Here is a 13283-nt window from a genome sequence, read left to right as displayed (position 1 = left end):
TCTTCCTGAGAAGGTCTAGGAGTATATGATTATTATAGCCCCAGCCCTGGGTTGGTCTTTAACAAGTATATGAGTATCCATACAGTTTCCCAGCATTTACCTTGGATTTTATTAATGACAGGACACTGCTCTTGTAAGGGTCTGGAATGTCAGGATAACACGTCTCCTTCAGCCTAGAAAAACAGTGAAAATTAGACTGAATTTTGCAATATAGTGGAATGGTTAAGAGTGAGAACCCTGGAGTCAGATTCCTGGGCTCTAATCCGTGCTCTATCAATCACTCATTAACACTGTAACCTTAAGCAAGCTTTTTAACCCTTCTATGCTTTAATTTCCTTACTGGTTCAATGGAGATCATTACAGCGGTGATGGTGGTATTGGAAGCATTAAATGAATTGTTACATGTAAAGCACTTAGAACACTTCCAAGTACATGGTAAGTGAAATATAAATATTAGCTATTGCTATTGAACAAATTTTGCAACATTTTAAAATAGTTGGTTTCCTTATTATTATTTTTTTTGGCTGCGTTGGGTCTTCGTTGCTGTGTGCGGGCTATCTCTAGTTGAGGTGCGTGGGCTTCTCATTGTAGTGTCAACTCTTGTTGCAGAGCACGGGCTCTAGGTGCGCGGGCTTCAGTAGTTGTGGCACGCAGGCTCAGTAGTTGTGGTACGCGGGCCCTAGAGTGCAAGGGCTTCAGTAGTTGCGGCACGTGGGCTCTAGGGCGTGCAGGCTTCAGTAGTTGTGGCACGCAGGCTCAGTAGTTGTGGCTCACGGGCTCTAGAGCGCAGGCTCAGTAGTTGTGGCATGTGGGCTTAGTTGCTCCACGGCATGTGGGATCTTCCCGGACCAGGGCTCGAACCCGCGTCCCCTGCATTGGCAGGTGGATTCTTAACCACTGCGCCATCAGGGAAGTCTGGTTTCCTTATGTATTGATTTATTGCTTATCTATTGATAAACAAGATTGTTTAAAACTTATCATATTTCCACCAAATCCTCCTTTGTTCTTTCCTTTTCAGCACTTTTCCTCATATTATCAGGTGTGACTTCTATCTCCTTTCTAGATTTTTCTTTGACTCCTTCTTGGATAAAACCTTCCCCGCACACTTACCACTGACGTTTTAAGTAGCAAATTATCATGACGATCAAAACGCAGAAAATCATGGGCAGGATGATGCGTATCAGTATATGGGCTGGAGAGGAAAAAGAAAGGGATATTTTTAATGACTGCTTTTCCCTCAAAGGAATAAAAATAAGTTTTATATGTCTTTTATTCCTCAAAACTCTATTTGTGCAAGATTCAATATGAGTTCTGTCTGACTGCTGGGGGGCAGGGCAGTGAGACCAACCAGCCAACACAGGGAACCATTTGCCCTCAACACTTGTGACTCAAACTCATTACCTCTCCTGACAGACTGGATCATTACTCCCTCCCTGTATGAGAATTATACTCCATACCCTTGACTTGGGGGTTCAGCCACGTGACTTGGTTTGGCCAATGGGAGGTGAGTAGTGGTCATGCTGGTTGGTAGCTGCGTTCAGTGTGCTTGTAGTTGGCTTGCTCTCTTGTGTTCCTGTGACCCACTCTGAGAAGAGTTGGTCCCTCAGAGCCACTGTCCCTTCAGCCTAAGCCTCAGGGTGAAGCTACAAGGAACAAACCTACCTGAAGCTTGGAGTCCCACCTGGCCCAGCCTACATCAGCCAAGCCAGAAGCATCAAAAGAGAGATTTGGTTTTGTATGCCATTGAGATTTTGAGGTATTTTATTACACGTCAAAAATTGACGAATGCACCCCTTCTAGTTAGGCTCTGAGAAAATTACCTAAGTCATCACCTGGGATAATTATTCTATTTTTATTTCTCAGATATGTCAACCTGTACTTCATTTTCATAAATGCCCATCTTCCTGGTCTCACTGCTTGCAAATCCACCGAAGAATAGTTCAGCTGGGTTGGTAAACATCCTCTTTTATAAAAGCAAATCGCACGAAGGGCTTTGGAGGCTGACAGTCATTCACATGTACATATATTTCTGTTCAATCCCTTTACCTCCCTGCCCTCCTCATCCCCCTCGCCAGCCGTCCTGCAGGAATGGGGCCTGACTTGTGGTGCTGGTGGATAACGCTGGAGTTTTGTCAGGGAGGGCAGGCCCAACCCAGGGCTCTGAGGAAGCACAGGGCTCTGGAGAAAAGGACATGGGAAGGTAAGAGGGTGGCAGAGAAAGCACCTCGACAACTGGCCTAAAATTATCCCTGACACCAGGTAAGGCGAAAGAAACTCCTCCTGACACCACTAAAGAACACCTTGCTCTCAGACTTCCCTGGTGGCACAGTGGTTAAGAATCCACCTGCCAATGCAGGGGACACGGATTCGAGTCTGGGAAGATCCCACATGCCACGGAGCAGCTAAGCCCATGCGCCACAGCTACTGAGCCTGCACTCTAGAGCCCATGTGCCACAACTACTGAGCCCACGTGCCACAACTACTGAAGCCTGTGCACCTAGAGCCCGTGTTCCGCAACGAGAGAAGTTACTGCAATGAGAAGCCCGCGCACTGCAGTGAAGAGTAGCCCCCACTCGCCACAACTAGAGAAAGCCTGCATGCAGCAACGAAGACCTAACACAGTCAAAAATAAATAAATAAAAGTAAATAAATCAGTACACGAATGCTTTTTTTTTAAAAAAAAGAATACCTTGCTCTCAAGAGCAGTACTTGTTATGACTACAATTGGTTTTAAAATTTGGTTAAATTACGAATTTGTAATGTATCTGAGAAGAAGCCTGGGGAGCTACCCATAGTAGTGTCCAAACTTCAGACAGGCTTTGCTAAACTTTCTGTTGAAGTATAATATGTGCATACAGAAAAGTGCTCCTACGTGTACAGCTCAATGAGTTTTCACAAACTGAACATACCCACGTAACCAGTACCCAGATCAAGAAAAAGAACGTTACCAGCTCCCCCGAGAGTCCCCCAGTGTCCCCATCCAGGCATCTTCCCCTCCCAGGGTAACCCCTATCCTGCCTTTCAGCCACATAAACAGCATTTGCCTCTGTCTATACTCTACGCGTGGAATTGTGCAGCAAGAGCGGGGCCCAGCTTCTGTCACTCACCATTGCATTTGTGAGTCGTCCATACTATTTTTGTAACTGTGGACTGTCATTCTCACTGCTGCAATTATGCAGCAATTTAGTTTACTTTTTCATAATAATCAATATAATCGAGTCACAGCCAAGGCTAAGGAGGTTTCTCATGAGTAAGGGAAATAAATGAAATCTAGAAAATATACTTGAGATAAAGATAATCATATATATTATATGTGTGTGTGTGTGTGTGTGTGTGTGTGTCTTACACATACTCATACACACACCTCTACCAGCCAAGTAAATACTGAAGCTGGAAGAAAAATAGCCTGAAAATAAATTTAAAATTAACTCTAAAATGGCAAGCATGCTCAAGTAATGTGAGTTGTTGACTGAAATCTTAAGCTGACTATGAGAGTTCTGGCCTTTGGCTTAGAGACCTGGGGCCATGTTTCAGCCCCAACCTGCCACTGTGGTCACGGGCATCCTCATCACCAGTCAGGCAGCCAGGGCCAGTGGTTCTACCTGACGAGCCCACCCCATCCCCAGAGCCCCACCTTCCGCCACTTGGCAACTCAGGCAGATGTTTTAGCCTATGTGTTTTTCATGGAGGAGTATCTTGAGAGGTCCTTTCCAGCGTGGACCTCCTATGATGCCCTATCTGCTACCTACTTTCCCCGCTTCCTCCGTCAGTATCTGTTTTCTCCCACCACCTTCCTCTTTGTTGGAGGGCAGGATTTACCGGCAGAATCTTATTTACCAGTAACCTGCCATTCTTCTCCCTTCCTCTTCTTTCTCCATCTTTCAAGCCAAATGCATTTTGAAAGGATGGCTCTCTTTATCTCACCCTTTCTCCATCAAATCTGCAAACACCGGGTTCGTGAACCAACACTGCTCGCCCCACCGCACCTTCTAGTACCCCCAGAGAGGCAAGGTCAGGAAGCCGGTAATTTGCCACTGAGAGAAACCAGCCAGAAGGCTGGCTGTAGAGAGCAGTTCTGCTGAGAAAAACATCCCCATCCCTCTCCAGACAGAACTCATAAGGCTCTTCCCAAGTCAACACTAAAATACGCCATCAGTGATTTTCAAACTATTCTGGTACTGAGTTCCAGAGAAGTGCCTCAGGGGCCAGAGAGAGGCAAGAGGAAGGTTCCAGGTCATAGATCAGTTGGATTAGCTTCCCTCTTATCTATTTTATGTAGTGGGATTCTGTGTAACATTTCCTTTTTTTTTTTTTTTTTTTTTTGGTGAGTTTCATCTAGAGAAAGAAAGACAAGAGAAGAAAGGTTTAAAAATTCCGGATCTAGACAAAGCCCATGGCCATGTGTGTGTCATTTGTCAGTTTCCCAGGAACTGCTAAGAGTTTTGATTTGGAAAAACTCACAGTATTCATCCGGGGTTGTGATCTTTGTGAAGGCATCCAGGGGACCCTCGCCAACACTTGTGTAAGGAGTGACGAAAAACTCATAGATGGATTCCGGCTGTAGGTTTTCCACAACAAATGTCTTTTGTTCCGGGTTGTCAATTGTGTGTTTGCAACATACTGAATCCTCTGTGGGGTTTAAAAAAAAAAATTTTTTTTTCAAGAAGAAAAAACTATTAAGAGCGTGATAAAGATCTTGTGAGACAGTGGGGCACTAATACTCTTGTTGACTTGGCACTGCCAACATTTCTAAACCAACCAAAAATGAAATCATAATTTCATCACACTGGGGACACTGGTAAAATATTCGGGAGATGGCAAGCAAAGCAAGCACCCCACTAAACAAGGGATGTTCCTGATCCAGGGGAAGCACTCAGACCTGCCAGAGAAAGAGTAAGAGCCTGCCAGAGCTACTTAGATATACATTTTAATAAACTTTAATGAAGTCAAAGAAAAAAAGAAAATGAGGTTATTAGCAAGAACGTTTCCTAAGTGGTAGGTTTTCTTAAGGAGCTGAGGGTATTTCAGGTGCTTCTAAAAATACTGGGCCACACTGTTTTTAAGTAAGTTAAAATCCTGGCCCCCATCGTCTTGTCCACCCTACTAATTTGTTTAAGAACACCATTCCGTCATAAAAGCACGTGAGCACAGAATTCAGCCTGGCCACAGTCAGAGACAGCCGGCAGCCTTTCCAATGATTTCAAATAATGAGACCTTGAAACGGTAAACAGACAAAAAAAAAAAAAAAAAATGTCACCTGGAAGAACTGTCTTTTCAAATGCCGGGGGGCAGTGCTCCCCCGCCTTGGGTTTCAGGTAGACATGGTATCCTTGTATAAAGCCAGGTTGGGATTCAGTGGAATAATCCTTCCAACTCAGAGTGAAGGAGTGGGAGGTCAAGTTACTCATGACCACTTGAGGGTTGTCTGAAGGAGCTAGGAAAGGAAGTTGGGATAATGTAAGATTTACAATTTGGAAAGAGTCTCAGCGCACTGGTGTAAACTGAAAGCAGAACCACGGCCCACTCTGTAGGCGTGTGTGCCAAGTGAAGGAGTGCCATCTTTTTCTCTAGAGGATGTACGCCCTGACTTAGTTCGTGAGAGCTGGGAAGGAGTTGAGCAATCATCTTGTTCAAGCCTTACCTCTCTCAGATGTAGAAATGGATGCCCAGAGAGATTCAGTAACTTGGCAAGGTCACACAGCAAAAAAGAAAGGCTTTCCTAGACTTCATTCTGAGTCTGAATTCTCAACAGTGTTTGGGAGGATGAACTGAAGTAGGGAGGAAGGGAGGAGGAGGAAGGGTTATGTTTGAAGAGGTATGGGCAACTTTGAAGAACTCTAGTTCCCAGGTGGCAGCAATGCACAATTGTCCAAGTGTCACAGGGAGAATCAGAAAGCGTTTATTCTGAGGCTTCCCTGAGAGCCTGTTTCAGCACATACGCTGGTGCACACCTGGCCTATGTCTGCCAAAACACACAACACACCCCTCCTGCCCGTCTGGGGCAGCTCCCACCCAACGGAGAGCCCCAAGAGCTGGTCTGATTGGTGAGAGGCAATCAAGGACACAGCTGCCCGGCTTCCAGTGGGTTGTGAGACCCTGGACGCCGAGAAGGTGAATTAGCAACCACATGGGAGGATCAAAACTCCCCCACACTGCTGGTGGGATCATGGTACAATTTCTGGGGGGGCAGCGATTTCACAATATCTACCAAAAGTCTTAAAAATTGTAAAATTGTATTTAAGAAGTTCAAACCTTTTGGCTCGAGTATTCTACTTCCGGGACTTTGTTGAAAAACCATTATCAGAGCAATGGACAAAGATTCAGCTAAAATGATGGTGAGTCAGACAGGGCATAAGAGATTTGGCCAAGAAAGGAGAGAGAGATTGAGTATTTGAGACTGCAAGATAACTGAAGGTGAATTTTATAGTTTTTAATTGAGAAATATTTTTGTAATCATCCTAAAAGTCCAACGACAGGTGATTTGACATATGCAAACCACGAGGCACTTTGCAGTACTAAAAAATGATACAGTTAAATATTACTTAGTGACATGAGTCAAAAAGCACTTTACAAAACTGCATAGAGTAGTAATAAAAAAGATCCCATTTTTATTTAAAAGTGTATATCTGTACTGAGAAAGGATACACATAAAATATTAACTCGATATTTGCCCTTGGGTGGTAAAATTAGCAATGATTTTGTCTTCTTTTGCATAATATCTTATGAATTGTCTTTAATGAAAATGTTTTATATTTGTGTGATTAAAAAAATAACTTTAAAAAAAAACCCCATTGCCAGAATAAACAGGACACTGAAAATTAGGAAAGGTGCTGTAATCTTCCTAAACCCAAAGTGAAGAGTTTCTGGATTGTTCTTAACAATGGACACATTAAATGCTTTAAACTTACCCAGTTCCTCCAAGTATCCTGCTTTTGTCTCTAATAAATGAGCCATCCTTTTTGCAGAAATTTCATAAATTCTGAAGTTGTATCGAACCCCTGGTCTAAAAGCACCTAGAGAAGAAAAGTCAACAGATTTTCAGTAACACAGGATGCCATTCTCTTTACTTCTGAAAAGAAGAAGAATGAAAAATGAATTTGTGTCCCCTTAAGAATTTCCTCCCCGGGGTTTCTGCCCTTCATCTCCACCATCTTCCTTCCTTCCCCTGAATCCTCCAGCATTTCCGACGAAGTCTAGGCGACTGTTCTCTACATCATCCTCTTGATCAAGAGCTCGCAAATATGCCCTTATCCACGTGCATGCAACTGGGCGCAGAATTCAACCAGACACAGAAAACCATGTAAAACTCTCCTTTGACTCCAAATCCCCTGCCAGCGACTGGCCTTCTCTCTGCCCACGAAGGGCAAGCATCTGGAAGATTTGCTTCCAGTACCTCACTTTCCCCTCACCCCACACCTCTGAACCATGCCACTGACACTGCTCAAGCCAAGGGAAGACTCGCCTCCTCACTCCCCACCAGCCACTGAATGGCCTCCTGGAGTCTCATCAATCACCCTCTGGACCCGGACAATTCCCACAGCTTTATCTTGAGCCCAGCAGATGGCGCCACCAACCCCCCCCCAATCAGGCCACAGACCTAGGCTCCTTTAACTGCTACACTAGTAATCTCGAAATGACAAATCCAGTGTGGGAGGAAAGAGACCAAGTTCTATATGTTCCATTGAAACTGAAGGAGTTGCTAATCGACTCCCATCAACTCTACTCCTATGTCTCCCAAATCCACACACTTCTTTGCTTTTGTAAAAGCTCTCAGGACAACTGTTATAATGTCCTTCTGCCATTCATTTGAGACGGCTGACTCACTGCTGAACAAATTCATGAACCTCATGAACACCTATTCCAGCCTTCGGTCCAGATAGTCTCTGTAAAAGTAGATATAAAGGTCAAAACTTAGACCACATCACTGCAAAATTTGAACTCCAAGACCCACGCTGGATTTGTAGTTATCAGTTGAGCACAAAGTATCTGAGATGATCCAGAAATCCCTGTTGAAGTTGCTGCCAGGTGAATGGAGCCGCATGGTAATACAGAAGGTTCTTCTTACCCGAGCTAATGACTGTGCTTGTGGTATTGGGGCCTAGGTTTTTCCACTGGAGAACACAGGGCAGGTCCTGGGGACCATCACACCACTCCACAACGTAGCCTGTGGCATCTCCGGATTGGGGTTTCCAAGACACAGAAAATCCGTCCTCTGTGCCATTAACTCTTCCGCTTTCAACCTCTTCTGTACATACAAAGAGGGCAATGCTTCAGATTTAATTAATCGTACATTTTGCAAAAATATCTAAAGAAGAAAATAAACTTGAACATGCAGTGTATCTAGCAGGTAAGAGCCCTACCTCTGCAATTGCTACGGGGCTTGGGTTAGGGCAGGAGGGATGTTTTCCTGCCTCTCACTCCCAACAATTATTCACACCTGCCCTTCAGATGCCCCTTGTCCTCATCTTCTGAGACCCAAAGGGACGTCAGCCCCTAAAACAGGGACCAGCAACCCACCGCCAGCAGGACAAATCCAGCCTCGGAAGCTTGTTTTTATATGACCCTTAAGCTAAGACTGGTTTTAAGATTTTTAAAGAGTTTTTAAAAACAAACAATACAGAATATAGATTGGAGACTGTCTGGCCTACAATGCCTAAAATATTTACTCTCTGCCCCTTTACCGAAAAAGTTGTTGACCCTTGACCTAGAACTGTGTCTGGTACTTGATCTGCTTTCAAAAATCATCTGTTGAATGAATGAATAATTTGGCTTAATTGTCCCACATAATGCTGGCTGCCCCTGAACTAACTACTGTCTCCTAGATGTTAGGGGCAGAAACTGAGGTGAGTGTGGAGAAAAAAGGAAAGAACAATTCAGGTATGTACTAAGCCAGATTATGAACGGATGTGCACACTACTTATGACCTAGGATACCACCTCAATGTATTTTATGCACCAGGGTAGTTTTCCTAAGGTCTGACAATCGGAAAAAAAGGTGATATGGTCTCAGTGGACTACAGTTCTACTGATTTCAAGCGGGTCAGCCTAGATATTGAGGGATGAGAATTTCTCCTATTTCTGAGGCTGACTCCACAGCCTGCCACTGTTCAGAGGGCAGTGGTCCCTGGTGGTCACTCAAGCGAAAGCAGACTCTGATCAAGGGGTGGACCTGCAAGCAGCTGTTCAGAGAGGCAGCCAGCGTGGCGCAAATGTTACATGGGACAGACTTAACACTCAAAATGTACTTGTTGCTTCTCTGCAATTCATATTTAACTGGGCATCTTTTATTTTATCTGGCAATTCTAATTACAGCTGAACACTGATGCGAAAGCAGGGTGCTATGACATTTTCTAGGGCACCAAATTATCACCCAGCTGGGAACACCGAAAGGAATGTGCAGCCCCAGGTATGAGGCGAGAGGTTCCCCAAGAAGGCCTGTGCCTATCTTACCCACATGGCTTCTCTGTCTTCCTTCATCAGAGAGACAAATCTCTTTCATATTAAAACCGACATTTTCTACTTCACTTATTCACACTGACTAAAATTTCACCCCAAACTTAGAAGCATGACTCTTACTAAGCTGCTTCTTTCAAATTGCAAATATGTTTTGAGGAGTGGAGGTAGAGGGAAAGAGAAAGGGAATCTATTTTTTTTCCCTTCAGTCATTCACACTCTAGTGTGAATTGGCTGAACCTCCTTGGTCTGTCTCATAGCACATCAGTGCCTTTATCCACTCTAGAGACTTAAGAATGTGGACCACATCAGGGAAGCTGGATAGGGCCTCACAAGGGGAAGGAATGGGTTCTAAAGGCAGGGCACGGGGAAGGAAGGTATGGTAGGAACCCACAGATAGGGATGACCCCAAACAGATAATACTGTTCAGCAGAGTTGTTTGAGCTGAGCCTCACTGGAGGCAGTGTTTTTTTTTAATCTATCAACTCCCCCAGGGTGAATGAAATGCCCACCTTTCCCGTTCTGGCCCTAATAAAGACAGAATACAACTATTCACTTCATTCTCTAATACAGTTCTTGACAAGCAAAGATTATGTTAAGTAACTCCTTAGTTTTTCTCCTGTGGCACAATCCCAATTTCTTTTTCTTGACACACTGGATAGTTTTTAAACAAAATAAATAAAACAAAATAATAACACCCTCTAATCTAGCCCACTTAACCTAAATGTAAGCCTAATTTGAATGATAGGTATAAAGCAATGTGACATAACCGTACAAGCAGGGTCTGAAATTTTTTATAGCAGTAACTGAAGGGTGACATTACTGCAAGGCTCATGAATGACCTTAGGATGTCTGTTGGGTCATGTCCAAGTGTGCAGTGTCTCAGAGTGTGTACTGCTGGGGGCGGGGTTAGTGCAGCCCACCTCTTTTCACAGCTCTCCCAAGAAGGAAATGTACACCATGATTAATTGTACATGTAAGGTCATTTCCACCTTGTTTGGTCTCTCACAGGCTAAGGGTTTAGCCAGTTATCACCATTTTATTCCACAGCTTTGGCAAAGCCCTTCTCGAAAGATGACGCTAGCTCTCCTCATGATGTCCAGAAATGTTCATGGGCTCTTCATAGGTGGCCAAGACGGACAAAATATTCTGCCATATAATAAACGCACCTCATATTTCATAAGCCACAAAGCGCTTTCATACCAGCTCTAACACTCAGTTGGGACTGTTTGTTGGTGTTGCATTTATTTGAATAAATTTGAGACAATTTCCCAAGTTGGCGGAAGAATCCCTGAGCTATGGCTGAAATCTTCTTCCCACACAAAGGAGGACTGCGCCAGAAACCCGCTGACATGCCTGAACCCAAAGAAAATGACGGACAGTGTTTGGCAGCTAGATCTTTTGTCTCCCCAGATTACTGTCTTTCTAATTTATCCGTCTCTGCCTAATAACACTGTCAACATTTTTCTAGAGAAGAAAAACAAAACCAAAAACACTCACCGTTTCCAGGGCCTCCAGAAATGACAATTACGGAAGCAGGAGAAGGGCCCACATTGTTGTGAGCTGTGACATGGATTTGGTAAGAACACTGATTGAGGGTTAGTTCTGTGCTTCTGGCGGGAGCAGGGATGGAGAGGACCTCTAACCTGGATGGCTTGTCTAGATTTTCTACAATTACATTATAGAATAGGATCTTCCCATTGGCATGCACTTTCGATAGTGGCTGAAAAAAATATTGACAATCATTTCAAAATGGGCTTTCCTCTGAAAAGAGTTTGCTTAATTTCTTTTTCATCTTTTCTGTCCCTTGATTGCACACACACACACACACACACACACACACACACACACACACACACCGGGCAAATTAAAACAGCTTAAGAGAGAAAATAACCTTCTAAACCAAGCTTGAAATCAGACATTCCATTCTAACTAAAATTGAGCAGAGAATAGGATCATTTGGGGGAGAGCTCAAGAGCATATTGTGTCCAGAGAGGAGTGACCAAGTCAGGAAAGGGGGACTCTTTAGCCTGGATTAAAACACACTCAGTGAGTAGGAGTGGGAAAGACAGGAGTAGACCCAGATGGGAGGGGCCTGAACCTCCGGCCTACCTTCCCGAGGACAGACAGTGCCCCTGGTGTGTGCACCCCCAGACCTGAGATTGGGCTGGGGCAACTGTTGGCTTGGGATGTGGACAAAACCTGGATGTACAGACTGGCACGTGCACATGTGTGTGCATGGGGGTCCTCCCTGGTGGGGAGAACCAGAGTGGAGATGGGAAAAAGAGTGGGGTGGCCTGTGGCGGGGGACCAGCTCCCTCAGCATGGCCATGCTTTAGCATCAAACACTGAGGGATCCGAGAGTTCTTAACGCAAACCAGGGCTTCCGTGTTGTCATGAAGGCATGTCAGTTAAGATAGAAGGACAAGATTAATTTTATATTGCAGTTTTTTAGCTTGACTTATAACTTTTAAATATAAGTACTCTGAATATTTAAATATTCATAACTTTTAATTACGGTATATATTTCTCCACTTATACTCATGAACTGGGCCCTGCAGATGTTAGGGGCAGGAGAAGTTAGGAGATGCAGTTCTAACAATCAGAACTGGCCACGGGTGCAAGAGGCTGCTGAGAAAGGAGTTACTGGTCCAGCGTTGGGGACATGGATGTGGATGGAGCGGGGATTTCTCCACTGGGTAACAAATTCTACTGGATTCATGTTAAGAGCCCTCCCAATCAGAAGACTGCACCAATGTCTAGTTTCAGTGAAAGATAACTGCCAAGCAAAAATCTGTCTCTTTGAACGTCTGCATCTCACCTTCCAGAATAAACTCACAGTAGGATGTCCCGACACCATCTTCATGTTTCTCCAGACATCGGGAGCCTCTGAGGGAGCTGAAATTAACCAAAGAAAAGCTCTAGGGTCACAATATGCACGTACAACAATACATTCAACCTTTCTCTAGTTTCGTCAACACAAGTGACCACGGCCTGTCCTGCCTGAGCCTGCTTCTCGCTTTTTCACTCTCTGTGACTTCTACCCACTTGGCCGCGGCCATACTGGTCTCGCCTCACTAGGGGCACACAGTAGGTGCTTTACAAAAGGGCTGCTACATCTGAATGGGACATCACATGGGGCCTTTGTGAACTCAAGCCTCAGAGCTTCTGGAAGCCACCAAGGAATTTTGGAATCCTTTGCCAGTCCAATTCTAGGAGGTTAGTTAGGTAAATTTCCCATATTTGGAATTTCTAGGAGCAGCAGACTGTTGCTGTTTCCTTGCCCTACTTGCGAAGGTTGCAATGGACACACTCAAGCGGAGAGCCCCAGGGGAAGGCTGCACTCTTCCCCGAGTTCCTAAGTGCACACAGGCTGGCCTGTCGCTGGAGTCAGAGCCTGGGACCCCTTCCTTGTCACCCTCCTCCCCATGCACGCCCACCCGCCAAGTTCCTGGCCTGGGCCAGCTGCCTGCGTGTGGACCCTCAGTGCACTGGCTGCACGCCTCCCCCTGGCATGCCTCTCCCCACTCCGTTCTAGAAGAGCTTGCTTCCTTGTCTTTCTTGCCAGTAAACTGTAGGACCAGTGATTTATGATTTGCTTCAACATATCTCTGTGCAAGAAGCATTGTTTTGCAACATAACACATACAAATTTAGTTCTCTGTTTCATAAAAATATAGTTTACAGTCTCCAATCATTGAAATTTAAGAAAGTCCTTTTTTTTCCCCCTTGGTTGCTGACACTTTCTACTCAACATAAAGGTGACCATATATTTTTAAAATCTATTAGATGCAGATTTCAATTTTCTCAACAAGCCGTCAGAGAAGCCAAT

General features: G+C 44.6%; 1 protein-coding gene across 6 annotated transcripts in view; it reads right to left on the bottom strand.

Annotated features, from left to right (window-relative positions):
- Nucleotides 1-13283, bottom strand: part of OSMR (oncostatin M receptor) — a gene marked incomplete at its 3' end in the record, with an annotated part of 62819 nt that overhangs the window by 8677 nt on the left and 40859 nt on the right. For all 6 annotated transcript variants that reach the window (XM_082382225.1, XM_082382227.1, XM_082382230.1 and 3 more), the window contains 8 exons: nt 12274-12350; nt 10953-11175; nt 8066-8245; nt 6909-7013; nt 5258-5434; nt 4462-4629; nt 1111-1192; nt 101-173 (listed from right to left, as the gene is read on the bottom strand). In XM_082382225.1, coding sequence (XP_082238351.1) covers nt 101-173; nt 1111-1192; nt 4462-4629; nt 5258-5434; nt 6909-7013; nt 8066-8245; nt 10953-11175; nt 12274-12350 — 1085 coding nt within the window. The remainder of the gene's footprint in view (nt 1-100; nt 174-1110; nt 1193-4461; nt 4630-5257; nt 5435-6908; nt 7014-8065; nt 8246-10952; nt 11176-12273; nt 12351-13283) is intronic.

This window comes from Balaenoptera borealis (assembly GCF_965194805.1).
Source record: "Balaenoptera borealis genome assembly, chromosome: 2".
Lineage (NCBI taxonomy): Eukaryota > Metazoa > Chordata > Mammalia > Artiodactyla > Balaenopteridae > Balaenoptera > Balaenoptera borealis.
Note: the sequence above shows the minus strand (reverse complement) of the source record. Positions and strands in the feature narration are given on the sequence as shown.